Source organism: Sorex araneus, chromosome 6, assembly GCF_027595985.1.
Source record: "Sorex araneus isolate mSorAra2 chromosome 6, mSorAra2.pri, whole genome shotgun sequence".
NCBI lineage: Eukaryota > Metazoa > Chordata > Mammalia > Eulipotyphla > Soricidae > Sorex > Sorex araneus.
Window position 1 is genome coordinate 58217680 of NC_073307.1, and position 27720 is coordinate 58245399.

General features: G+C 51.2%; 2 protein-coding genes across 4 annotated transcripts; one reads left to right on the forward strand and one right to left on the reverse strand.

The window, feature by feature from the left end:
* Positions 1-549: 549 nt before the first annotated feature.
* Positions 550-9030, forward strand: ZSCAN2 (zinc finger and SCAN domain containing 2). Of its 2 annotated transcripts, none has more exons than XM_004617570.2 (3): positions 550-679; positions 2575-3073; positions 5390-9030. In XM_004617570.2, exons 2-3 carry the CDS (start codon positions 2674-2676, stop codon positions 6799-6801), a joined length of 1812 nt encoding a protein of 603 aa, XP_004617627.2. In that variant the 5' UTR covers positions 550-679; positions 2575-2673; the 3' UTR covers positions 6802-9030. The 2 variants fall into 2 exon arrangements, with proteins under 2 accessions (XP_004617627.2, XP_054998698.1); XM_055142723.1 differs by having other exon boundaries at positions 552-679; positions 2572-3073.
* Positions 9031-15248: 6218 nt separating this feature from the next.
* WDR73 (WD repeat domain 73) lies at positions 15249-27447 on the reverse strand. Of its 2 annotated transcripts, none has more exons than XM_004617505.2 (8): positions 27178-27447; positions 26689-26756; positions 26323-26411; positions 22630-22718; positions 22049-22113; positions 19507-19671; positions 19030-19389; positions 15249-17642 (listed from the first exon to the last, which is right to left on the reverse strand). In XM_004617505.2, exons 1-8 carry the CDS (start codon positions 27216-27218, stop codon positions 17407-17409), a joined length of 1113 nt encoding a protein of 370 aa, XP_004617562.1. In that variant the 5' UTR covers positions 27219-27447; the 3' UTR covers positions 15249-17406. The 2 variants fall into 2 exon arrangements, with proteins under 2 accessions (XP_004617562.1, XP_054999310.1); XM_055143335.1 differs by having other exon boundaries at positions 27169-27229.
* Between the last annotated feature and the right edge of the window lie 273 nt (positions 27448-27720).

The following is a 27720-nucleotide window of genomic DNA, read 5'->3' on the forward strand; positions in this document are numbered from 1 at the left end:
GGTCCCGAGTGGCAGAGGTGGAGTGGGAGAAGGTGACTGTTTTCTCTCCTCCCCACTCACGGGAGCCTCCCTTGGCGTCCACCGACATCAGTCCTACACTTTAGAGCTGCAAAGGCCTCACAACTTTTACTTGTTTATTTTGGCGGGCCTGGGGGAAAGGTGGGGCACAACCAGTCATGCAGAGGATTCTATGGGGGCCCCCTTGAGCACAGCGCGCAGTGCAGCCCTACAAGCCATCTCTTACCCCAACTTTCTCATTTTGGAGACGGATCTACAGAGATCTAGGGAAATGAGATTATCAGACCCCGCTGTCCAGACGAGACAGCGCTGGCCAGATCTGGGACTTTTCTGTTTCTTACCCTCGAGCACCTCGCTGATTTCAGAAATCCCAAACATCTCTTCCCAGCAGAGGGCTGGAGGTCCTGGCGGACTACATCTCCCACAATGCCCCGGGCCCGGCCTCCCTCCGGCGGCGGGGCGCCGTGTGGACTAATAGAAGACCAGAGTTTCCAGGGGCCGTTCCGGACAACCAATGAGCGTGGCCGGGGGCGGCCCTCTCCCGTCCATTGTTCTCGGTGCCCCTCGGGCCGGGGCAAATTGGAGGGGTAGGCTGGGGCCAAGGAGGTGCTTTCCGCTCCCCGAGCGGCGGCGGCCGCAGTGGGATCCGGTCTCCGGAAAGGTGAGCCCGGAGCGGCAGGCCTGCAACTGTGCGGACGCGGGGAGTTGCCGTCGGCGGGAGAATAACGGGCCTGGAGGCGGTGCGGGCAGCCCTGCGCGGGGAGGGCCGTGGAGGCGCTTGTCAGCCGCCCGCGGGCCGGGGCGCCGGGGCTGCGAACGGCCCCCGGCTGCCGCTGCACGTGCAGCCGCGGCGCGGGGCTTGGACTGAAAGGCACATTTTCAAAGCCCCCCAGATGCTCGTTCTACAGATTGGGAAAGCGAGCTTCAGAGGGGTGTGTCTTGCCCCAGGTCAGACAGTGAAAGTTGCCCGGGGACAATTTTCCTGGGCTTTGTCTGAGGGTTTACTTTTCCTCAACCCCATGTTTCTTTTGGCCCTTTTTGCAAATACATTGTAAGAGCATTGGGTTTCATAGCTAGTTTTTGTTTGCACTCTTAAATTTTGATTTAAAATTTAAACATTCCCCGTGACCCCAAGAGCTCTTTTGAGCCTCTTCCCGAGCATTACTCACAAAGATAGGCATTATTGCTAATTTTTGTTGTGTGGGCCATGACTGACAGTGCTCCATGACTGACAGTGCTCAGGACTTACTCCTAGCTCTGTGCTCAGAGGATCACTCCTGGCGGGGTTCAGGAGATTAAATATTGTGTTTGGGAGCAAACCAAGTTTGCTGTACGCAAGGCAAGTGCCTTATTTGCTGTACTCTCTTAGGCCCCCAGATAGCTATAATTATGTGAGCAGTTTTCTGGGTTTTTTTCTCTTTTGCTTAGGAGTTTGTCCTGTCTCTGCACTCGGGAATCACTCCTGGCAGTGCTCAGGGGACCATATGGGATGCTGAAGGTTGAACTCTGGTTGGCCCATGCAAGGCAAATGCCCTACCGGCTGTACTATCACTCTGGTCCCTGTCAGCAGAGTTGTCAACACGTTTGATCATAAGGATGAAAACTAATTAACCATTCCCCCGCCGTTAGGGTTTTAGGGTGTCTATGCAAATAAACTCTTTGTGAGGGGTATTTTTAAAGATAAATTCCTGAGCCCGAAGGCTGTATCAGAGTGTGAACATTTGAAAACTTCATACTTATTGGGCAGCAGTGCAGTCAAGATCCCATTTTTCCTGTGAGATTCAGACTTCAACATCTGACTTGGTGCTAATTCTTAGCTGTCATGGGAGATGAGAGATGGAGTGTTAACAGGTGGTCACTGGGGTTGGGTAAGTGACTGTTGCAGGGAAGGTGCAGGAAGCCACACCCCAGATACAGAATTGACTCCAGGGCTCTTATAAGGGCCTTGGGTCTCTGATGCTCATGCTTTGGGTTTTTTTTTTCCCCCCTCACTTTTTGAGTCACATTCAGCAATGCTCAGGGGTTACTTCTGACTCTGCACTCAAGAATTACTCCTGGCAGTGCTTGGGAGACCATATGGAATGCCAGGGATTGAACCCAGGTTGGCCACATGCAAGGCAAACACCCAACCCATTATCATTACAGCCCCCTTTTATTTCAGAGTCAAATGCTGAATTTCTGGTATTTGTTCTTCCCTGCCAAAGAGAGGTTTTTCACGATGAAGCCACTTTTCCTTTAAGAGAGACACAAAACTTGTGCTGAATTTCAGATGTCTGAATCTCTTGGTTTAATTTGGGCTGCTGAGAGGAGAATTCGTTTAAGATAATCTGCTTAGCACTCTGATTTTTTTTTTTTTTTTTTTTGCTTTTTGGGTCACACCCGGCGATACACAGGGGTCACTCCTGGCTCTGCATTCAGGAATCACCCCTGGCAGTGCTCAAGGGACCATATGGGATGCTGGGAATCAAACCCAGGTCGGCTGTGTGCAAGACAAAAGCCCTACCCACTGTGCTATCACTCCAGCCCCTCTGATTTTCTTTCTTTGGTCCTCAGCAGGACTGCTGATTGCCCTTGAAGGTGTCTTCTCAGTATGCCCGGATGATGATGGCTGTACTTGGAAACTAGAAGCCTGAGCTTGATTGACCAGAGAACTAGATGATGGCTGCAGAGGTACCAAGCATGACCACCAGTCTGAACCTACTCGTCCAGGCGCCTCAGGAGAATGAACAGGAGATGGTCACTACCACAATGCTGGAGGACGACTCCTGGGTGCAGGAGGCCATCCTGCAGGAAGATGGTCTTGAGTCTGAGCCCTTTCCCCACAGTGCCCGGAAGGGTGGCTCTCAGGAGGAGGTAACTGGAGGTCCTCCAGGTGCACTTGGCCGTCTAAGAGAGCTTTGCCGGCGCTGGTTGAGGCCAGAGGTGCACACCAAGGAGCAGATGCTGACTGTGCTACCATGGGAGATTCAAGCCTGGCTGCAGGAGCATCGGCCTGAAAGCAGTGAGGAGGCCGCAGCCCTGGTGGAAGACTTGACCCAGAGCCTCCGGGATGGTGGTGAGACATCGACCACCCTCAGGAGAGGATGGGGCGGGTAGTGTTTATGGAGAAGTGGAATTCAGGACTTGCTCTGAAGTTTTCAGTCCAGACTTCCCATTAGTGGACTGGAGCAACAGTACAATGGGTAGAGTGTTTGCCTTGACGTGGCTGACCCAGGTTTAATCCCTGGCATCCCATATGGCCCCCCAAACACAGCCAGGAGTAATTCCCAAGTGCAGAGCCAGGAGTAACCCAGGAGCATCGCCCAGTGTGATCCAAAAACGCAAAAAACAAAACCAAAAAAATCATACTTCCTGGCCATCAGGGTGAAGTGGGAGCCATACTCAGGGTTGGGAGTCAATGTCTTCCAACCTGATGTCTGAGAAGAGCTCAAAGCTTTTTGTTTTTTCAGAGGGAACTTTCCTCTTGGGGCTCATCAAGGGGGGGACATTGTGTGATATAAACAGTGTAGCAATAACTTCCTGGCAATATTCATGTTCCCAACAGCCATTAATTTATTTTATTTTATTTTTTGCTTTTTGGTCACACCCGGCAACACTCAGGTGTTACTCCTGGCTTTGCACTCAGGAATTACTCCTGGCGGTGTTGGGGGACCATATAGGATGCTGGGAATCAAACCCGGGTTGGCCGAGTGCAAGGCAAACACCCTAACCCCTGTGCTATCGCTCCAGCCTCAAGCTCTTTACTGTTTTGCTCTGATGTGGGGCCATATCTGACGGTTCTGTCTATAGGCTGATTAGATATTCTTCCAGTAGTCCTCCCTAATACTCTTACCTGAACATTTGACATTGCTAATACAAAAGAGGTGGATCTTTTGTATTAAGAATGGGAGACTCGGGGGCTGGAGCAATAGCACAGCAGGTAGGGCGTTTGCCTTGCACACGGCCGACCCAGGTTCGATTCCCAGCATCCCATATGGGCCCCTGAGCACCGCCAGGGGTAATTCCTGAGTGAAGAGCCAGGAGTCACTCATGTGCATCACCAGGTGTGACCCAAAAAGAAACAAAAATGGGAGGCTCCCACTGCAGGCATTTGATGGCACTTTTAACTTCCTACTTGTTTCCAGTCATTCCCATCTAGAGACTTTTAGAGTATCACAGAAACCCCATCGTTCTGCCTATATCTTATTTATATGCTAACATGGATATAAAATACAGATATGTATTTTATTTATTTTTTGATTTGTTTTTTGGGCAATATCCAGCAATGCTTAGGGGTTACTCCTGGCTCTGCACTCAGGAAATAATCCTGGTGGTACTCAGGGGACCATATGGGATGCCAAGGATTGAACCCAAGTTGGTTGTGTGCAAGGCAAATACATAGATACATACTTTATTTATTTATTTATTTATTTTGCTAAATCTTTTTTTTTTTTTATAATTTATTTATTTTTAATTAGAGAATCACTGTGAGGGTACAGTTACAGATTTATACACTTTTGTGCTTATACTTCCCTCATACAAAGTTCGGGAACCCATCCCTTCACCAGTGCCCATTCTCCACCAATAGATACATACTTTAATGGAAGGAATTATAAAATAAGGCTGAGCTCGGTGGAAATTTCTGTGTTACTACCCACCCCAAAATGTTAATTTGTTCACCAGATTTGAGCACCTACTAAGTATCAAGCATCGTGGTATTAGGGGATCATGATGTTGCTTTCTCTTGATTATGATTTTTCAGATTCCCACCTGACTTAGTTCCCCATTAGAGAGGTAAAACAAATCTTTAAGACATACAAATTCCAAGTGATTATCACAGACATTTGAGGCTTGACAACTACATAATCAGTTAGAAGGAAATTAGACCTGATTTTAAAAAGTCCTCCAGGTTCTCAAACTTCTCTATTTTTTTTTCTTTTGCTTTTTGGGTCACACCCAGCAATGCACAGGGGTTACTCCTGGCTCTGCACTCAGGAATTACTCCTGGCAGTGCACGGGGGACCATATGGGATGCTGGGAATCGAACCCGGGTTGGCCGCGTGCAAGGCAAACGCCCTACCCGCTGTGCTATCGCTCCAGCCCCAAACTTCTCTATTTTAACTAGAAATTTAGTTTTAAAAATGTGGGGTATCCAGTATGATAGTATAGCAGGTCGGAGCTTACACTTTGCATGCAGGTGACCTGGGTTCAATCCCCAGCACCAATGGTCTCTCCCAAGCAGGAGCAATCCTCAAGCATAGCCAGGAGTAACCCGAGCACTGTTGATCTGCCTCCAGTCCAAGCGCCCTGCCCCCCACATTTTTTTCTCTGGTTTCCTTTCCTCATCATTAGGACATTCAGGTAAATTGTAACCTTTTCTTCATTATTCCAGATTTTGAGATCCCAAGTGAAAATGGGGAGAATGTTCAAGATACGTTTGAAGATGTCTCTGAAGGGGAAGTTACTCAGCAGTCTGACTGGGAAAGTGACATGGAGAGATACTGTGGACTTCGAAGTCCCCAGGGAAACACCCCAGGTGTGGGCCACAGGGAAGGGCGCTCCCAGGGCAAGGAAGCTGGGCAGCTCATTGGCCTGCAGGGCACCTACCTGGGTGAGAAGCCCTATGAGTGCCCCCAGTGTGGGAAAACCTTCAGTCGGAAGTCCCACCTCATAACGCATGAGCGGACCCACACGGGAGAGAAATACTACAAATGCGATGAATGTGGGAAAAGCTTTAGTGATGGTTCAAACTTCAGTCGACACCAGACTACTCACACGGGGGAAAAACCGTATAAATGCAGGGATTGTGGGAAAAGTTTCAGCCGGAGTGCAAACCTGATAACCCACCAGAGAATCCACACAGGGGAAAAACCCTTTCAGTGTGCTGAATGTGGCAAGAGCTTCAGCAGGAGCCCCAATCTCATTGCTCATCAACGGACTCACACGGGAGAAAAACCATATTCCTGCCCTGAGTGTGGAAAGAGCTTCGGCAATCGGTCCAGCCTCAACACACACCAGGGCATCCATACGGGAGAGAAGCCCTACGAATGCAAAGAGTGTGGGGAGAGCTTTAGTTACAACTCCAACCTGATCAGACATCAGAGAATCCACACAGGAGAGAGACCTTACAAGTGTCCGGACTGCGGGCAGAGGTTCAGCCAGAGTTCGGCCCTCATCACTCACCGGAGGACTCACACGGGAGAGAAGCCTTACCAGTGCGGTGAGTGTGGGAAGAGCTTCAGTCGCAGCTCCAACCTGGCCACGCACCGGAGAACGCACATGGTGGAGAAGCCCTACAAGTGTGGGGAGTGCGGGAAGAGTTTTAGCCAGAGCTCCAGCCTCATTGCACACCAGGGCATGCACACTGGGGAGAAGCCCTATGAGTGCCTGACGTGTGGGGAGAGCTTCAGCTGGAGCTCCAATCTCATCAAGCACCAGAGGATTCACACAGGTGAGAAACCCTATAAGTGCAGCGAGTGTGGGAAGTGCTTCAGCCAGCGGTCACAGCTGGTAGTACACCAAAGGACCCACACCGGCGAGAAACCCTACAAATGCCTCATGTGTGGCAAAAGCTTCAGCCGTGGTTCCATTCTGGTCATGCACCAGCGGGCCCACTTGGGTGACAAGCCCTACCGGTGTCCTGAATGTGGAAAAGGCTTTAGCTGGAATTCAGTTCTCATCATCCACCAAAGAATCCACACAGGGGAGAAGCCCTACAAATGCCCCGAGTGTGGCAAAGGATTCAGCAACAGCTCTAATTTTATCACGCATCAGAGAACTCACATGAAAGAGAAACTGTTTTGAAGTGGCAAAGAGGGCAGTGAGGGGCTGACCCAGGAGATAGAACTGCAGTGCTGTCCCAGAGTAGAGGTATCGTTTCCTTCTCTTCCTCTCCTTCATGCTTTTTGGGTCACACCCAGCAATGCTCAGGGGTTACTCCTGGCTCTGCACTCAGGAGTTACTCCTGTCAGTGCTTAGGGGACCATATGGTCAGCTGAGTGCAAGGGAAACACCCTCCCCACTGTACTGTCACTCCGGCCCGAGGGGTGTCTTTTGGAAAGAGCCATTCTCCCTAATTTCACTTTGGTGATTTTAACCAGCATTTTACCCTGCTCGTCCTTACTGCTTGATACTGTCCTCTCAGTGGTGGGAGTCAAATCACTGAGAACAAAGTATAGGGAGAGAAGGTGGAAAAGTGAGGTGTTTCTCAGTTGCACTTCCTGACTTGATTTGTTCCCTTTCCTGATCCTCTGTGCCTCAGCTTCCTCTTTGGTAGACCAAGGGAAGTATTTCTCTGTGTGAAACAGAAGATAGTGTGGCTCAAAGCTGAGCCCTCAGAGAAATACTGAAAACCCATTAGTGTGGCCTACTGCCATTTAACGGGGCTAAGGTGTCTTCATTCAGAGCTGCTGGAATTCCAGGCCCTGCCGATGGCAGCATGCCCTGAGCTTTAATTTCAGTTTAAGGGGGAAAGTTTTACCGGAGTCATCTTAAGAAAGTAAAGCTCTTTTCCGCATTCTGGAAAGTGCCAGGAATGTTGAAACACGGAGTCTGGCATAGTACCAGTGTCCCAGAAGCCTGCTATTTTTAGGCACTGAGCATGGCCTTGCACAAAAGGTTGGAATAAAAATTGTTTGTTTTTATTTATGCTTACTATCAGCTACCAGGGAAGCACACTTTTTCTTGTGTAGCTTTTTTTTTTTTAAAATAAGAATTTTATTTTATTGAATCACCATGTGGAAAATTACAATGCTTTCAGGCTTAAGTCTTTGTCATACAATGCTGAAACAACCATCCCTTCACCAGTGCACCAAAAGAAAACCACAGCACACCTCCCATCCCGCCCCCCCCCCCCCGCACCGCCCCTGCCTTGTAACTGATAAATTTCACTTTACTTTCTATTTACTTTGGTTACATTCAATATTTCAACACAAACCTCACCATTATTGTTAGGAGTACCCCACTAGAGTCAGACCTGTTGTGAAGAGAAATGAGGTTGCGCGGCCGCAATAGCGGCCGCACGGTTTTGGATTTCTGTACTTTAACAACTAAGTCCAGGGAGATTTCTTCCGGATATTGGATCATTGCAAGTTTGTAAACCCCATCTGTGGTCGTCATAATATGGCGGTCCCCATGCCCTTCATCCCTGGAAAGGGAGAGGCGAAAGAGAGAAATACCTTTCCCCTCCTGGGCGGGCATGGGGTCGAGGCTTAGTTCTCAGGCTGGAGACATTCTGCAAGGAGCTTCCCATGTCAAAAGTGATTTAGCTGGGTCTGGATTCACACTCGTGCAGCTGCGGAGAGCTGCACACGCGTGTGGCCCCCGGGATCACATCTCGGCAGCGGCAGGAGGCTGTAGCTTTGATTTTTGAGTGTGAAGTCAGCCTGCCCCAGCTCGTTTGTCCGACCAGAGGTCAGCCAGCCTGTACTGTGCAGGATGGGCTTGTTCTGACCCCCACAGATGTGTGATCATCAGTCTGTACACTTATTGGTTATTCTTATGTTTTCTTTGGAGGGGGAGATATGGGGGAGCTTTTTGGGTCACACCTGGCGATGCTCAGAGGTTACTCCTGGCTCTGCACTCAGGAATTACTCCTGGCAGTGCTCAGGGGACCCTATAGGGTGCCAGGGATCGAGCCCGGATCTGCTGCATGCAAGGCAAACACCCTACCCGCTGTATCATCACTCTGGTCCATTCTTATGTTTTCTAGTCTATATATGCATGTCCAGAATTCTGTCGGATATACCAAGATTCTAAGGAAGAGTTAAGTCTGAGGACACATAATTTTTTCCCTGGAGAAATTACTGCCCTTCAGCCATCACCTTTGATCTTGGGATACTATCAGGGATTCACTCCTAGAACCTTGCATTGTGAAAGAGGAAAGACAGCAGGGTAAGGGTTTGTTATGAAGCAGAGAACAGAGGAAGCGATTTGGGGAATGGGAAACACTTGGGGCCTGATTCGGGAAGGGCCTTTGTTCTTGCAGGATGGATTCCCAATATTGCCTAATAAAGTAAAGTCCTATTTTCTTGAGTTGGTCTTTAAACATGTGTTAGAAACCTGAACTGGGAGGTCAGGGAGACAGTACAGGGGGTAGGGCACATGCCTTGCTTGTACCTGACCTGAGTCTGATCCTTGGCACAAGGTCTCCCGAGCATCACTGGAGGCTCTGGAGCACAGCTGAGTTGGCCCTCATGGATCCTGGTACCACACTGCATCCTCAGGCCCTAGCATTTAGCCATTGGCCAGTTGGCTCCCTAAACACCATTTGGAAGCCTTGCCCCTCCCCCTAACTCCAACCCTAACCCAACCCCAAATAATTTGACTGTTATAAGAGCCTTCATTTTTTTTGCTTTTTTGGTCACACCCAGCAATGCACAGGGGTTACCCTGGCTCTGCACTCAGGAATTACCCTTGGAGGTGCTCAGGGGACCAACTGGGATGCTGGGAATCGAACCCAGGTCGGCCACAAGCAAGACAAATGCCCTACCCACTGTGCTATCGCTCCAGCCCCAAGAGCCTTCACTTTTTTTTTTTTTGCTTTAAAAAAAACATTTCGGGGCTGGAGCGATAGCACAGCGGGTAGGGCGTTTGCCTTGCACGCGGCCGACCCGGGTTCGAATCCCAGCACCCCATATGGTCCCCTGAGCACCGCCAGGGGTGATTCCTGAGTGCATGAGCCAGGAGTGACCCCTGTGCATCGCCGGGTGTGACCCAAAAAGAAAAAAAATAATAAAAATAAAAAAAACATTTCACAACTTTATTTTAAAATATAGTAATAAAACGACCCACATAAAGCTTTTTTTTTTTTTTTTCGTTTTTGGGTCACACCCAGCGATGCTCAGGGGTTACTCCTGGCTTTGCACTCAGGAATTGCTCCTGGCAGTGCTAGGGGGGACCATATGGGATGCCGGGGATCGAACCCGGGTCGGCCGAGTGCAAGGCAAACGCCCTACCCGCTGTGCTATCGCTCCGGCCCCCACATAAAGCTCTTGAGACTGGAAATTTGGGCATTGCTCTTCCTATCTGACATTCAGTGCCCAGTGAGCATCCCTGCTGACTGAAGAGCCTTCACTTTTAACAAACTGATCACTTATCAAACATTTCACTTCCCTTGGGGCTGGAGCAATAGCACAGCAGGTAGGGTGTTTGCCTTGCACGCAGACAACCCGGGTTCGATTCCCAGCATCCCATATGGTCCCCAGAGCACCGCCAGGAGTTAATTCCTGAGTGCAGATCCAGGAGTAAACCCTGTGCATCGCTGGGTGTGACCCAAAAAGAAAAAAAAAAAAGACCGTTTCACTTCCCCATGGCCCACAATCATCTCCTATCCTAGGCTGGAAGTCATTTTTTCCATTAACTTTATTTCCCTGTGGGTTGCACTGATAGTTTACAATAGTCCCAACAGCAGGAAGTGACAATTTGTAAAATACCTTCTGTGCACAGGCACTACCAAATCCTTCACGTGCCATCTCTCAATCTGGACCCAACCTTACCTCATTGCCAGCAGAGAAGGGAAGACTGAAAGCTCATCACCTTACTGCTGAACACCTGGAACCCAGCAGTCAGTTACCTCTGCTCTTTTCTAATGTGGAGTACAACAACATATTAGAATAAGTGATAAACTAACTACAAATTTGTCTTCTCCCTGGCAAGCATCCACACAATCCACAATTGTAACTGGTCCTTCCTTACACATGACAAGTAATGGCTATTAGCCCTCTGTTCCTGTTAGGGGACTGGGTGACATACCAGGAGGTCCAGTATGCTGGGCTGGCACTAACCCCAGTCTCATGGATAACCCTGGAACTTTTCAAGTGGAGGCTGTCTGAACTTCTTCCTCCTTTCCTTCCTTCCCTTCCTTTTTTAGGGGAGTCGGGGAAGGGCACACTTAGCGGTGCACAGCGGGCCGGCCATATAGGTCACAGGGATCGAACCCGTGTTGGACACGCGCAAGGCAAGCGCTCTCCCCACTTCACTATCTCTCTGGCCCCCTCAAACTGCCAAGTCAAACCCCTGGAAAGACGAATCATTGCCTCTTCCTAGCTAGCAAGCGCCTGGAAGAGAACGGAGAGCTGCATGGGGGGGATGGTGAGGTCTGAGGCAAGATCCCAGAGTCCAGAGGAAACAACGGTTCTCCTGGGGAGAGAGATAGCAGCTCTCAGGGATCATTCCTGGTGGCGCTCAAGCGCACGTGTTGTGGGGCCCCCATCTGACCCCACAGCCCGACAACTGACAAAGCGCGGGCAGGTCTGGGTTGGGGGGGACCCCGAACTGCTTCCAGCGGCCTAGCGAGGTTCTGGGGCGGCCAGGGAATGTGAACTGCCGGCCCGAGGGCCCCACACACCCCTCCCCCCAATCCTGTTTCTAGAGGATTACCATGGCCCGGCCCCGCTAAGGGAAAACGGTCCCTCCACCCATCCCGCACGCTAAGCCCAGGGGAGTCCCATTCCTCGGGTGGGGTCCCGGCGCCCCGCCCGCGGCACCGATCTGGGGTGTCCAGGGTCTGGGCCGGACAGTGCTTGGCCGGGTTGCACGGGAGGCGGCGCTGCGCCGGCTCCTCAGCGGGCCCGGCTTCCTCAGCGGACCCGGCGCCTCAGCGGACCGGGCGCCTCAGCGGACCCCGCGTCCTCAGCGGGCCCCGCGTCCTCATCAGTCGCGGGGTCGGAGAAGCCGCTTCCTTGAGGCGGCACTGAGGGAGTCTCGGCTCCGCGCGGACCGACGCGGCGTGCTCGCAGGTTAGGCGGGGAGGGACCGTGAAGGGAAGGGTTTACGTTTTCGGAGTTCAGGGCGCGGGAGCGGGGGAAACGAGGCACGACCACGCCCCCTGTATCCCAGTCAGCCAATCCTAGAAGCAGCCCAAGCCCCACGCTACCGTAGGAACGCCTCACTCCCCATCGACGATTCGTTCAAACTAAATCGGAGCCTGCGCTATCCCACGTCTAATTGGCTGGTGCTGCTGTCAGTCTGCGGAGCAGGCAGGGCCAATGGGAAATGAGGTCCATCGCTGTTCTTAAAGGGCCCGCGTTTCTGCTTCCGGTTTTTGATGACCGTCGGATGCTCAGGCATCGGCTCGCGGCTTGGTGTGCCACTGTCTCCTGTGGGCTTTACATGGCTCCAGGACGGCACCGACCAGCTGGGCTTCTAGATCCTCGCTGGTGGAGGCGGCTTGTGGTCCGGCTTAGCCGCCCTGGCCGAAAGGCAAAGCCCAGCGTATGGGGGCCTCGAACCGGGCTCCGCGAGCCGATCCCGGAGTCGATCCCCGGCTCTGCCCCTTTGCCCGCGGGTCCTGGCCTTGAGGTCTGGCAACCCCAGCCGTGACCCGGTCCCGGACCAGCGCTTGTTTCTTAAAGCTTGTAAGACAGTCCGAGAAATGCCCGCGTCCCTCGGTGCTCTCCAAGGTGCTGCTACCTCGCGCGTGGGCCCCGGGCTTGTGCTCACATTCTCACGGTAAAGCTAGTTCTGAAGATCAGCGCTTGGGAGGAGGCACAATGTCCCCATCAGCCCGTCCTCATTCTTCAGTTGCCAAGTATCTCCTCAGCCTTGGCAGCCGGGCAGTTTCAAGCGTCCCTGCTTTCTAACCAGGTCACTAACCCTTGACTATCAAACTTCTGAAGCTGTGTCCATAACCCGGTGTCAGAGGGCAGCACTACCACTATGAGCCAAGCGAGGAGCCATTCTGCAGTGATTTTCACAAGAGTTCATGGTAATGTGTGTCTATCCCATTTGACCCAGCAATACCACTGCTGGGAATATATCCCAGAGATGCAAAAAAGTATAATCGAAACAACATCTGCACATGTATGTTCATTGCAGCACTGTTTACAATAGCCAGAATCTGGAAAAAACCCGAATGCCCTAGAACGGATGACTGGTTGAGGAAACTTTGGTACATCTATACAATGGAATACTATGCAGCTGTTAGAAAAAAGGAGGTCATGAATTTTGTATTCAAGTGGATCGGCATGAAAAGTTTCATGCTAAGTGAAATGAGTCAGAAAGAGAGAGACAGACATAGAAAGATTGCACTCATCTATGGCATATAGAATAACAGAGTGGGAGACTAACACCCAAGACTCGTAGAAATAAGTACCAGGAGGTTGACTCCATGGCTTGGAGACTGACCTCACATTCTGGGGAAAGGGCAACTCAGAGAAGGGATCACCAACTATAATGTGGTTGAAGGCCATGCGGGGGAAGGGAGTTTCGGGCTGAATGAGGGCTAGAGACTGAGCACAGTGGCCACTCAACACCTTTATTGCAAACCTCAACAGCTAATTAGAGAGAGAGAACAGAAGGGGATGCCCTGCCACAGTGGCAGGATGGGGTGGGGGGGGAGATGGGATTGGGGAGGGTGGGAGGGATGCTGGGTTTACTGGTGGTGGAGAATGGGCACTGGTGAAGGGATGGGGTCCCGAACTTTGTATGAGGGAAGCATAAGCACAAAAGTGTATAAATCTGTAACTGTACCCTCACGGTGATTCACTAATTACAAATAAATTTATAAAAAAAAAAAATGTTTTGTTGATTTTTGTTTGGGGGCCACACCCAGCCATGCTCAGAACTTACTCTTGGCTCTGCACTCAGGAATTACTCCCCACTGGTCTTAAGGGACCATATAGAATCGAACCCATGCCCGCCACATGCAAGGCATATGCTCTACCTGCTGTACACTCACTGTGGTCCTTAGAATGTTCAGATTCTACTTAGTGACACCAACCTGTAGGGAAGAGGTGGAGACTCAGAACACAACTGCAAGGTTCTGAGCTGAACAATAGCTGTGGCTAAGGCCCGGCAAACTCAGAGTCCCTAGAACAAAAACTCCAAGTAGTGGAGCTGGACCTTCCCTTCAAGGGCATGATCCAGGCCCTGCCTCCAGCACTCTGGGCTTTTCCACCATCAAGTGTCAGGATTCCAAGAAGCCCTCATCCCACTATTTTCATGGGCTGAGATGGGAGAAGTAGATGGAAAGAGCAGACGCTGGAGTTGTGTCTAACTGTCCTTGTCTGGAACATTTCAATCTGAATTGAACAAAAATATCCCGAGTGGACAGCAGGCTGTGGCCCTGGTGGACTTTGCAGAAAGAAAAAAAAAAAAACAACAGAAGACGGGGGCAGTAGGTGAGCACTAGGGGAACCTAGTGCTGAGTCATTAACAACAACAAAAAAAAAGAATATGGGGATGGAGCAAGAGTACAGCAGGGAGGATGCTTGCCTTGCAGGCAGCCAAACCAGGTTCAATCCCCAGCACCCCATATGATCCCCTGAGCACCACCAGGAGTGATTGCTAAATGCAGAGCCAATAGTAACCTCTGAGCATCGCTGGGGGTGGCCCCAAACAAAACAAAACAAAACAAAACATGTAATTTCCCCTTAGTGAAGTAATGGGAAAAACCTGAGCTGGAGAATGCAAATATTTCATAAGTATTTTACAATTCTTAGAGCAATGTGACATGTAGATACTTAAATTCTGTCTGTATTAGTATTCCTACACAGAATCTTTGGAACAGCCATTGAACTTGCTTTAGATGTCAGTGGAAATGCTTCCTGTGAACCAGATAGGTCCTGTGTTATCAAAGTCATAACGTTCTGACTTTGATCTGAACCAAAATCCTCTACTGCCTTAATACAAAGTGTGTGCATTTGCCTTTGTCACCTCAGCGTGCGGTACCTGAGGCTCCTCACATTAATTCATCTTAAACTCATAATCATGACTTCAGGACATTTGAACCAGATGGCAGAGTATCTTTTGGAAGCCATTTGGCTGGAAATCCCAGAGTGAGTTCTGTGGAAGCAGGAAAGATAGTACAGTGGGGAGGGCATTTGCCTTGCAGACGGTCAGCCTGGGTTCAATCCCTGGCATCCCATATAGTCCCCCAAGCACCGCCAGGAGAAATCCCTGAGTAAGTACAGAGCCAGGAGTAATCCCTGTGCATCACTGGGTGTGACCTAAAAAAGCAAAACCAACCAACCAAACAAACAAACAAACAAAACAAACAAACAGTGAGTTCTGGGAAAATGGCATGATAGAACACATGCTTGGCAAGTGCAAGGCCTTAGTCCAATCCCTAGGTCCTATGGCCCCCTGAGCATCACTGCATGTGGCTCCTTGTTTCTCGATTGAGTGATCAGTCAGAGGCACAGAGACAAACAAGCAAGGCATGTGGAATGATAAAGCACGGAGGGCCAAAAGCTCTCTCAGACAAATGGCACTGATCAAGCTCTGCAAACTCCTTTTATTGTAATACAGTACACAAGGGCATACATCACTGAATCCATGTGGACAAAAGGCTATTGATCTTAACAAGGCACAGACATGCTCTGCCAATGATTAACTTCCCGACCCCATACTTTAATCATCTACATTCCTGCCTAGACAGGATGTCCCCTCTAGTTTTATCTAAACATAGTATAGCATAATTAGTCAATGTCAAGGAGGAGCTGCATCGTGACATGCTGACCCCAGCCCAGTTCAGTCAGAGTTCCAAGCTGTTTGCAGCCATGACACAGCCTTACTTGCAAGGCAGCGTCTTAGGAACTTCCTCATGACTCTGGTCGGGCTCCAACAGCCCCTGTAAATAATGATACTGTTGGGGCTAGAACAATAGTACAGCAGTTAGGGCATCTGCCTTGCATGCAGCTGACCTGGGTTTGATTCCCAGTATTCCATATGAATCCCCCCAAGCACTGCCAGGAGTAATTCCTAAGTGCAAAGTCAGGAGTAAGCCCCTTAGGGGCTTACATTGCTTACATTGCTGGGTGTCACCCAAAAACAATAACAATAATAATGATACTATTACTCACATAATGAATGTAGTGGAATTTATATTCAAGTGCCTTGTTTCTGTACTATTTCACTGGCCAGATGCTATCCTAAAGCTCCCATTTCTAGTTTTTCCAGTAACCCTGAGAGGTTGTTGTCACACCTTCCTTTTTTTTTTTTTTTTTGCTTTTTGGGTCACACCCGCTGATGCGGTGATGCACAGGGATTATTCCTGGCTCTGCACTCAAGAATTACCCCTGGTGATGCTCAGGGGACCATATGGAATGCTTAGAATGCTGGGAATCCCTGGCAAACGCCCTACCTGCTGTGCTATTGCTCCAGCCCCACCATACCCTGTTGCATGAACGTTAGTGCAATCAGAGGCGCTGAGATAGGAACGCGGAAGAAATGCATTGATTGGAGGACTAAGGCTCGCTCTGGCTCTTAGCAAAGGCAGAGAGCCTCGTGGACCTCCTTTTATTGATCATGGTACCTCTAAAGGGCGCAATATAGTGACGTCACCAAAGGCATCAAAAAATGTTACAGGGAGAACATTGAGAAAATGGAAACATTGTTTCCTTGTATGGGTAGGCCTATAGCCTCGGGAAAAGAATACAGAACTCAGAAGGGAAAGATACAAAACCGAAACTGAAACCTTCTACGGGCACCTGGATTTACATCCCAAAGACAAAGCTGGGCCTGCACCTGAAATCTACAATTTACAATATCAAAGGTCAGGCCTGGCTAACGCCATCTGCATGTCAAAGACCAGCCAGGCTTCTGTGAGAGAAGGAAAAACTGCTCTTTTCAGTATTCTGAAATTATTTTTCTGAAGGCAGCTTGAAAGGGGGAAAATGTTCAGCTTCATCCAAACCAGTCAGGACACACGAGAAATCTCGCCCATTTTCATGGGTCCCTATGTTCCTGTCCGTAGTACGGTACAGTATACATGGGCTCGCCCTGGTAGCTCAGTCCAGCCCCAACAATACCCTCCCTTTACAGCTGTGGAAGGTACATTACCTTGTTGCGTGAATATTCGTACAGTCGGAGCCTCTGAGACAAGGAACACGAAAGAAATTTTTGTCATGGAGGGTCCAGGTTCTCTCTGACTCTGTGACAAAGGTAGAGAGCCCTGAAATCTCCTTTTATTACCATCCTACAGTTCATAGGGCTCAATACAGTGAGGTCATCAACAAAGGAGTTACAGGAAGATCATGCAAAGTTCTTCTGCATACTGAAAAACAAATGAACTATGTAGGATCTGCATACTGACAATCAAACAGGCTAAGTACCAGAGATCTGCATACTGACAACAAACAAAGTAGAACCAGGGATCTTTGAGAAAAGGAAGACTGACAATTTCGGTATAATTTAGGAAATTATTTACTACGGCAGCCAAAAGACATTTAGCCTCATCCAAACCAGTCAGGACACACGAGAAATCTCTCCCATTTTCATGGGTCCCTGTGTTCCTGCCCTTGTGTGGAGCAGTTTACATGGGCTCATCCTGGTAGCTCAGTCCAGCCCCAGTATTACCTGGCCCACGGTCCCTCAGCTGGAAGCCAGATCACTCAGTGGATCTTAAGTCAGTGCCTTTGCCACACTGTGACTTCTCTTCCCAGAGGCCTGGGCAGAATGATGTGGGTGTCAGGGGCAGCTCCGGGGGTCTACCCAGTCCCACACATGCAGAGAGGAATCACTTGCTGCCGATAACAAAGTTCTCGGTTTGTGGGGGTGCCACGTATGGGTGGTAACAAGAGGAGCAGTGTCCACAGTGTGATCTTCTGGAAAGAGGTGGCCCCTGTGAGCGAAGAGAGGTTCTACCGGGCTCCCCGTTTCATGCCAAGATGTGATATCATAGATCTGGACTGTCCCATCAAAACCTAAGGACAGGAGAAGAGAGTTGACATGGAATGTGGGAATTCTCAGCACACTTTCAGCGGCATCACTGCAGCCCCGGGGGAGGCCTCCAGCAAGGGGCAGAGGCCTATTGCAGGGAACCAACAGGCCGCACAGCTGTCGGGGCCATACGGAGCAGCTCCTTGTCCTCATGTGGCATCAAGCAGCTACAATCACTATCCCCAGGAAACTGAGGCTTCCACACATTTTCAAACCTTTCCCACTTGGTCCACATTCAATCCCTCCAACTCTGAGGCCCTGCCAGTGCCTGGGCCTGTCTCTGGCATGATGGGGAAATGCACCTTAGAAAGGTTCGCTGCTGGACCCCACAACCTCGCCGAGCCCACACCCACCAACCTGCTTTCTCCCTATCACCAAAGGACCATCCTCTACTGAGTCTGGCTCTGCTCATCTGCTTTTTTCTTTTCTGGAGGGCGGGGATGGTCTGATGACTAGACTGCATACCTAGCAGAGTTCAGGGGCTCTGGAGCTCCTCTGGGCTCAGTGCTTGGTTCAGGAGACAGGAGACCATATGGTACCAGGAATCGAACCACAACTTTCTTTGGGGGGTTTCGGGGGCATACCCAACGGAGCTCAGGGCTCACTCCTGGCGGGGGAGTCGGGGTGGGGAGGCAGGGGTGAACCCAAGTCAGCTGTGTGCAAGACAAGCGCCTTACCCACTATACTATCACTCCAACCCCAAACCAAGGCCTTATGCATGTAAAACGTGCACTCCAGGCCGTGGAGCTACCTCTCTGCTCCTTCTCTGCTGCTTTTACTAATTTTGGGTGTGCGGGGCAGGGGAGGAGGAGGATAGGGTCACACCTAGCAACACCCAGGAGCTACTCCCAACTTTGTGCTCAAGGACTGCTCCCAGAGGTACTAGGGACTATGCAGTCTGGGGAATCAAAGCCCAGAACTATGCAGTCCAGGGTCTCCAGCTCTCTCTAACCCAGGTCTGAGCAGAGTCCTTGTTTTCTGACCAGTCTGTCAGACTCTTCTCTTCCCTGGGTTTTCACATGTCCTCATCCAACTAGACACTGACAGGCCAGGCCAGACCAGAGTATGCTGGGGAGCAGTCATATATGTTTTGGAAAGCCGGAGGCTGAGAACCCCCAGGATTCCCCCTCCTCTTCTGGTTTGGCCTGGGGCTGCCTGCAGGTCCCTCAACTAGCCTCAGAACTCAGCTCCTGTAGGCCAGAACAGCGTGTGTGGGGCAGGGACAGGCCTGCATCGGAGAACAGGGACCACCTGCTCAGTGGCTCCATAGCCACCTGAGGTAGCTGGACATGGTCTTCTTGGGACTCCAGAGGGTCCTCAGACCCTGGGATCAGGAGACAAAACAACAGAAACAATTCTTCCCAGCGGTACCTGAAATGGCCAAACAGTTGTCCAGGCCTGGGGCCCAGGTCACTCGCAGCAGCTCTGGATCAGGGCTGGGCGTGGGCACTGAGCACTGGACGGAGCTCACCGGGTGGCTGAGGTCTCGGGCATCCAGGAGACAGACCTGCCCACCAGAGCCCAGGCTGGCCAGGCTGGGTCCCGGGTCCTGACCCTTATCTCTAACTTCTGCACACCAGCTCCAGTCCCCTAGGCTGGGCCGGAGGTTCTCCGATGGTGCCCACTTCTGGCGGGTGTCCACCAGCCCCAGCCGGCCTGAGGTGCAGCAGAAGGCAAAGGTGTCAGCATCCAAGGCCTGCAAGCTGCTCAGCGGTGCACTGTCACTGACGCCTGAAGACACAGGGAGAGGGACAAGCTCTGGAGTCAGAAGGCTGCCACAAGCCCCGTCCTCTGGGAAGGTACATGAATCCCAGCTCCCAGCTCCCCTGGCTGCAACCCCAGCCCTACCTGAGGCATATGTGGTTTTCTGGGACTCCAAGTCCACAACCCGAAGGCCACTGAGCCGTGCCCCATGGAGGATTCTGGGTGCTGGCACTGAGAAGACGGCCACCCTGGCCCAGAGGCCCTTCTCTTCCTCATGCACAGGGACAGTGCTGCCAACTCCGATGACATCTGAACAAGGGGAGAGATGTTAGTGAAGGCTGAAAAAGCAGGATGAGGCCGTGCTGTGTGAGGGAGCTGAGTGCAGGAGAGGACAGGGAGGACTGACACCATCTTTTCTTTTTTCCTTTTTGGGTCACACCCAGGATGCTCAGGGGTTACTCCTGGTTCTGAACTCAGGAATTACTCCTGGTGGTGCTCTGGGGACCATATGGGATGCTGGGAATCGAACCTAGGTTGGCCGGGTGCAAGGCAAATGCCCTACCCGCTGTGCTATCGCTCCAGCCCCATCTTTTCTATCTTATGAACGTTTTTGCAATTGAGGGATAATGGATCTCAGCATCCAACCTCGCACTTCCAAGGCAGGTCTGGTTTCCTATAGTTTTAAGGAGCTCAAATAAAGGAGGAACAAAGGACATTACACACACTGATGTCATTTTTCACTCTACGTGAAAAAATAACAGATACAGAGTTTATGAATATTTCGTCCTACATGCAGTCTGCGGTCTCCGGCATCTTGTGCGACCCCAGCAGGTAATGGCCAACTCTCTCATCTTCTCTCATCTGCAATCATGAGCTACACAAGAAAGGCCACTTGGTTGATTCCAGTGGGGAAAGATGCTGGCCCGAGTTCAGTCTGACCTCAAATTTGGGTTCCCCTCAAATGTTGGGCAAGTGGACTAGAGTTTGGAACAAGCCATTTGCTAAGCCAACCACTGAAAGGACAAAGTGTTTTTTCTTTTACACTTTGCTGTGCGGAAGAAGTGGCTAGGTAATGGACCGCGGTGCTGGGTGCTGACGTTCCTAAACAAGTTCACACAGGGACAAGCACCATGGGAGAAGTACTGGGCTGCAGGGCCTTGGGTCCAGTCTCTGAGCCTCACTGCTGCCACCGCAGAGCTGCAGGGGTTCTCAGCAGAAAGCAGCGGGGTCTTGGGCCCAGGTGCCATTGCCTCTGGGGATGCCACAAGGCTGCAAAGTCTTCCAGGCTGCCTCTTTTCCAGACTCTGGGGAGCAGGAAAGATTTCCCAGGACCTGCCGCTCTGAGCCTGGGGAGGGTCTTCAGAGGTCATTTGTCATCATGTGCAAGGAAGAAGGTGGCAAAGGGATGTCTCCAAAAGTCTATTTCAAAATTGCTGCAGAAAATCAACCTTCAAAGTTTCCCTGGGTACAGCTGCTTCTAAGGACAAAAGGACAAAGGGGCAGCTTCTCTGCCTCCCTCCAGAGCCAGAGGGAACCCTCCGCCAATCTTGGCAAACCAGCCCCAAACTCAGGGGCAACTGTGAAATCTCTATGAACCTGGCCGTGGAAGGCCGTCTCCAAATGAAACCAGCCCTGAACTCCCCCGTTCAGAGGATCAGGGGGAGGGCACCAAGTCAGGGTGGCTGGATCCTGCCATTGTGCAGGCGCTGGAAAGAGTGTCCAGGAGAGGGCGGTGTTGAGCCCCAAGCACAGGCCAGTCGCCCCAGAGTGGACTAACACACCCAAGGGGCAAAACAGGTGACCTGGGCGGACACCTTTAGATTCACATTCCTGCACTTAGCATCCCCACCGCCACAGCAGGGGGAGAGAGCAGGATCCCGAGGCGTTCTTTCTGCCCACATTGCAGGGAAGAACCGTCTGGAACCCCCTGAAGACATTCCCCTGACTGATACCTGTTGCCACAGGGCCCGCTGGGCATCAATGTGAAGATCCCGGGTCTGAACAACCTATAAGTGAAGATCCCATGTCTGACCCACTCGCCATCTCAAGGAGTAAGTACGGGGACTGGTAGGGAGAGGGGGCCCCTGTGAGCACCGGTGGCATCCCCAGCTTTGCAGTTGAATCTGGAGTCTGGATGCTGTCCTGACCTTCAAATCTCTTACAGTGCCTGTCTGATAAGGTCCGTCCCCCAGATGCCTCACTCCCAGAGGATCCATATCACCTTCCTGCTCCCTGTTTTCCTCCCTGGACTAACACACCCGCAGGGCCCGAGAGATAGCATGGCGGGGAGAGTGCCTGCCTTGCACGCAGAAAACCCAGGGATCACCCGGGCAACCTGAGCATCGCCACAAGTGAGCCCTGAGCACTGCCAAGTGTGGTGCCCAAACCAAGAGGTGACTAGCTGCAGTTAAGGCAGCTTCATCAAGGTGCACTCACCCAAAAGCCACCAGCTCTGTCCCTGCCCACCTCTGTCCCCAACAGGGGTGTAAAGCCCAATTCCTGAGCCCCTATTCCCTCTGGCTAAGTACCTTTTCCAGAGTTGAAGGGCGCACTGTGTTCTAATTCCCACCCAGCTCACCACCAACCTCAGCAGCTCAGGTAAGGAGCTGGAGGACTGACTGCACTGTGCTGACAGGCTTTCTTACAAACCCGCCCCCCCACCCCCCAAAGAAAAAAATTTACTCACCACTGTCCTCGGAGACCTGCCACACCTGCAGAGAGCCACTGGGAAGGCCACTGGTCACCAGCAACCTATGCAGGATGGAGAGATCTCAGTGCAAGCAAAGGGGTACTGATAGGAACTCCCGGCCTCTCCTCTCCCCCTCTAGCATGTTTCTGCCTGGGAGATTCTTACAATTCTCATTTTAGGAAAGGCCCCCCTGGAAGGAATAATCGAAACCAGGAAACCAGGCAGCCCCTGTTTGAGGTCCAGAAGGCCATGGGCTGAACAGATAAGGTCCAGGAGGCCATAAGCTGAACCCTGGTCCTCTAGAAGGTGGAGGTTTTGGGTGTGGACACACAGTATGACCCTCAGATGTTTGGCCTCTGCAAAGGGACCCCTCGGCCCCAGGTACCCCATGCTTTCCATGCAACTTTCAGGAACTTTCACTCCCTGCAGCAGCCCCAGCCTAGCTGGAAGCACCAGGAAAGGCCACAGAGCAACCAAGCCAGTCTTGTGTGTATGCATACGCGCTCACATGCCTGGGTGCTGGCGGAAGAGGCAGGCAAGGCCTGAAAGGGACGGGTGGCCCCCAGAGCTGACCATACCTGGTGTCTGGCACGCGCTTCAGATCAAAGATAGGCCTGTCTGAGAAGCCTCCATGAAGCACCCTGAAATCTCGTTCTGGACAGAGGCCCTACAAGACAAAGGGTGACCAGTCAGAAGCAGCATCTAGGGATAGCACAGGAGGCCAGCCTCAATGGCCACACACCCAACTTGGCGGTAACTGCTTCCCTGCACAGGCTTCCCGGACTGCCTCTCACACTGCCTCCTCTTCTTACAGCCCAAATCCTTCTTCAAACCTTTCCACCAAGTTCCAGTGCTCCATGGCCGGCCTGTCAGAATCACAAAGTTCCCAGCACCATCCAAAGCAAGCGGGAGCCCTCACCCAAGAGTGAATCCACAGAAAACCAGGCATGCAGTACTGGTAACTGAAAACTCCAGGTTCAACGGAACCAGGATTGGGTGACCTCCCCCCATCTCCACCTGTTTCTGGCATCTTGGCAGTCACGCCCACAAGCCCCACCTCTGGCTGGTGCCAGATAATCTCATCAATGGCCATGATCCAGAGACTCATTATAAATCTCTCGGAAGAGAGCATAAAATGACTCACGAGAGCCATGTCACCGGACCCCATGCCAGGCTGCTTCATTTGAAGCACCCTGGAGTTGGGCGGGTGAGTTCCCTCCCCACCCCAAGGACCCAGCCCCCAGCAGCAGAAAAGTCCAGAACTGCACAGCTGCAAATGCAGTCACGTAACATCTCATACCTCATACTACTAGTATTCCAAGAGTAGTACACCACATTAATGGGGTTTAAAGTAAAAGACAACCAATTAGAGGGAAATATATGTGTGTGTGTGTATACATACATATGTGTGTATATATATATATATATACATATATATGTGTGTGTGTATATATATACACACACACATACACATATATATATATTTTAGAAGTATTTGGTCTAGGAACTAGAATGACAGTACAGTGAATAGAGCGCTTGCCTTTCATGTGACTGACCTGGGTTCAATCCCAGGCATCCCATATGCGTCCAGGGCACAGCCAGGAGTAATTCTTGAGTAAACAGCTGGGTGTGACCCCCCAAAAAAGTATTTGGTCTATGACATTAATTTTGATGGGTACTACATTGCATTCTGCATTGGCAGAATCTCTTGCCCCTATGCCAGGTTGTCTTCACCGGGGCCCCGGAGAAGGGGACGGGTTGAGTCTTCCTCCCCACCCCAAGCAGAGCCCCAGCAGCCAAAAACCTCCAGAACCCAGCCACAGCCACGCCCAAGGCCGCTCTCCACATGCTCGAACGAGCCTCACCCATGAAGGAATGGTCAGAAGAGCCCAGGTATGTGGGACCCGTGGCTGATATCTCTAAGCCCGCTCTGATTGGGACTGGGTCTCTTCCACCCAAATCTCTAGTTTTCCAGTAGCTTGGCAGTCACACCCACAAGCTGCCCCCCACACACCAAGTAATCTCATCAATGGCCAAGATCCATAGACTATAAAACAAAACTCCCTGAAGAGAGCATTGCAGAATCTCACACAGCAGAGCCTGGCAAGCTACCCGTGGCGTATTCGCTATGCCAAAAACAGTAAAAGTAATGGGCCTCATTCCCCTGACACTGAATGCTACAGGGACGAATGGAGATGTTACTGGTGCCTGCTAGAGCAAATCAATGAGCAACGGGACAACAGTGATACAATATATATATATATAAACACATAAGATTCAACCTTTAACAACATGTTACTAATCTCTTATAGAAGGGCTTAATGGCCCCTGGATGAAATATATCAATCTTCACATACTTTCCTCTAAGAAAACATTTTTGGATCATTTTCAGCAGTTTTTCATAACAAACAATACAAAATAAATTATTTCAGCTCACTTTGGGGCAGTGGTTGGGGTTCAGGCTGGAAACTCCCAAAATATGGTGGTGGGAAGGTATAATGGTGGTGGGATTGGTGTTCAAATATTGAATGTAATCACTATTGTGAACTACTTTATTAAAATTAAATTTTTTTTTTAAAAAAAGGAGGGGAAAAAAAAACAAAGCAAGCAGGACCATTATCAGCCAAGCAGCCCATCGCCTTCCCTCCTACCTCCTGCCCCCTAAACCAGGTGGGCACCAACCCAAATACAACTCACCCAGGGCCGGGCTTAGTCTTTTCTCTAATCCAGCATTGGGCTCTTACATCCTTTGCTTTCATTCTCCCTGTGCTAAAGTGACAGAACCAAGGCCAAGGGCACTTAAGTGACACTCTGAAGCCAGTCTATGGAAGCAGATCCCTGCCCTGCTCTCAGCCACTCCACTTGAGCAAACAGAAACAGGAAAAGGAGCGGTCAGGGGAGAAAAGAGAACAAGACAGGGGTCAGAGAGATAGTCTAGTGAGTAAGACACTTGCTTTGCAAGTGGCTGAGCTGGGTTCAATTCCTGAAAACCCACAGGGTTCCCCAGCACTGCCAGGAGTGATCCAGGAGCAAAAAGCCAAAAGTCAGCCCTGAGCACTGCCAGGCATGGCTCAAAAACAAGAACAACAATAAAAAAAAAAAAGAGGGGCTGAAGCAATAGCACAGCGGGTAGGGCGTTTGCCTTGCATGCGGCCGACCCGGGTTCGATTCCCAGCATCCCATATGGTCCCCTGAGCACGGCCAGGGGTGATTTCTGAGTGTAGAGCCAGGAGTGACCCCTGAGCATTGCTGGGTGTGACCCAAAAAGCAAAAAAAAAAAAAAAAAAAGAGAGGGGATGAACAAGCCTCCACTAGACAAGTTCCTGGTGGTGGGTTAGTGGGGAGTGGTAGGTAAGGTCCCCTAAAGCAACGTGATCCAATAGGTCTGAGTCATTTAACCCCTAACAGCATTAGGCAGCAGCTGCCAACCCTGCTCCCTCCTTCCCACATGGCCTCCTCTCTCTCTTAATGAAACACTGACCTTCAATAATTCCTCCTGTGGACTTGTGGGCTGAGGTTCCTCTATCCATACCTTGAGTGTATTCCAGGAGGTCTGAATTCAGTCCTTAGTCATCCTTTCCTCTTAACCTTATAACACTCCACACTTAGGGCAGAACGATAGTATAGAAGGGAGGGTGCTTGCCTTGCATGTGGCTGAACAGTGTTCAATCCCTGGCACCCCATATTGTTCCCTGAGCCCCAGGAGAGATCCCTGAGTACAGAGCCAGGAGTAAGCCCTGAGCACAGGCATTGTGGCCCCAAAACCAACCAAACAAGCAAATAAACATTCCATACTCAGTGTAGGTGAGGGTACACCATTCTAACACCTCTAGGTATCTGATATTCATAAAGCAAAATTTGATCTGTTCTTTGAGCCAGCCTCTATAAACCACAGGGCACTTTTCTTTTGTTTGTTTTTGCTTTTTGGGTCACACCCAGCGATACACAGGGGTTATTCCTGGCACTGCACTCAGGAATTACTCCTAGCGGTGCTCAGGGGACCATATGGGATGCTGAGATTCGAACTCGGGTTGGCTGCGTGCAAGGCAAATGCCCTACCCACTGTGTATCGCTCCAGCCCCCAAACACAGGGCACTTTTATAAAAAGCACTTCTCTCCCACTGCATATTTGCCTCTCCCTAGAAAGCCAGGCCCAGGTTTGTCTCTCTTCTTCTTGTCCAGGACGATGTCTGTCAGAACACAGCAGCACCCATGTTTAACACATAAGTGAAAAGGAGACACACAGACTCGGCACTTATATTTCAAGTTACCTGGTTTTCTTTGGCAGAAAGTCTGAGTGGTAATAGCAGATGAAGAATCTCGTTTTTTTTCTGCTGTTCATAGCCAGCCACAAAGACTCCTAGAAAAAAAAAAAAGCAGAAGCATCAGCTGCAAGAAAGTGCTAGAAAGATCCAGAACCATGACTGGGCTGAGAATGCCAAATCCTGTAAAGCAAAGCGCAAGTTCTTCCTGGTGCCAGGACCTGCACCCTAGGAGGAATATTTAGCAGTAACGGTATGCAACTACCATCGGAGACCTGGATGCTATCAGACTCCCCTTGGTAGAGACGAGGCAGTGTTGGAGTTGGGTAGAGGAAGGGGGTCCCTCTGGGCTAAGTCCCAACCGGAGAGTATCACCTTTGTCGCCGTTCCATTCGAGAACGCGAGTGGCTCCAGCGAGGTCGAATGCATGGAAGTCCTGGTACCTGCAGGAACGTGAAGTCACACGGGGCCACACGCTTCAGAACCGCATGGTTCTGGGCTGGGGACTCGGAGATCAAATTTCACTCTCAACCCTCCTGCTCCCCCAGCGGAGTGGACCGGCAGGGTGCTCGGCGCCCCACTATTCCTCCTTGTATAAATGGGGGTGCGCGTGGTGACTGGGGCAGGGCAACCCATTTCTCAGGCGCTCGCTTATGGGCTGTTAAACGAAACTCCAGAGCACCCCGACTTTCCCGGGCCGGGCGGAGCGATCTCGGAGATGGTGGCGGGTGCTCTCACTAGTGAAGCCGGTTCATGACCGCGCCGGCCCGGCCCGCACTGGCTTTGCCAAGCGCTCCGCCTCGTGTCAGCCTCCCGCCACACCAGCTCAGGCCGCGTCCCAAATCCCAGGCCCACCGCATTTACAAGCGTAAGGATTCCACCAGCCAGTCCTCCGCGGACTCCATGGCAACGGCCACTTCCGGCGGCTTGTTTCCGCCTCCGAACCCTCCCGCTCCGGCGCGGATCTCTCGCGAGGAGTGTGCGCTGGCCTCGGGGGCGTGGCCTCATGCCGGGGGCGTGGCCGACCGGTCTGCTCCTGCGCCTGCGCCCTGCCAGCGCGCCGCGCCCTCTCGGGCAGAGCCCCGCTTGTCCCAAATATGTGACGTCAAATTAAGGATTCCCAGGATGTCAGCTCCCGGTGGGGCCGGAGGACCCAACACCCGCCCACCCGATGAATCGGCAGATCACAAAGCCAGAAAAAATACAGCACTCCGTGAAATCCGACTTTCAGATAAAGGGGTATTTTTTTTTTATGTATGTCCTGCCACATTTGGACTGGGGTGATAGCACAGCGGGTAGGGCATTTGCCTTGCACGCGGCCGACCCGGGTTCGATTCCTCCGTTCCTCTCGGAAAGTCCGGCAAGTTACGGAGAGTATCCTGCCCCCACGGCAGAGCCTGGCAAGCT

Bases quoted from the DNA above. Each gene is read 5' to 3' on its own strand.
- ZSCAN2 (XM_004617570.2), top strand. From the start codon at position 2,674: ATGATGGCTGCAGAGGTACCAAGCATGACCACCAGTCTGAACCTACTC. The intron at 3,074-5,389 runs GTGAGACATCGA...TCATTATTCCAG, and splicing joins CCAGAGCCTCCGGGATGGTG to ATTTTGAGATCCCAAGTGAA.
- WDR73 (XM_004617505.2), bottom strand. From the start codon at position 27,218: ATGGAGTCCGCGGAGGACTGGCTGGTGGAATCCTTACGCTT. The intron at 26,412-26,688 runs GTGATACTCTCC...TTTTTTTTCTAG, and splicing joins CGAATGGAACGGCGACAAAG to GAGTCTTTGTGGCTGGCTAT. The intron at 17,643-19,029 runs GTACCGCTGGGA...TCCTGTCCTTAG, and splicing joins CAACTGTTTGGCCATTTCAG to GTTTTGATGGGACAGTCCAG.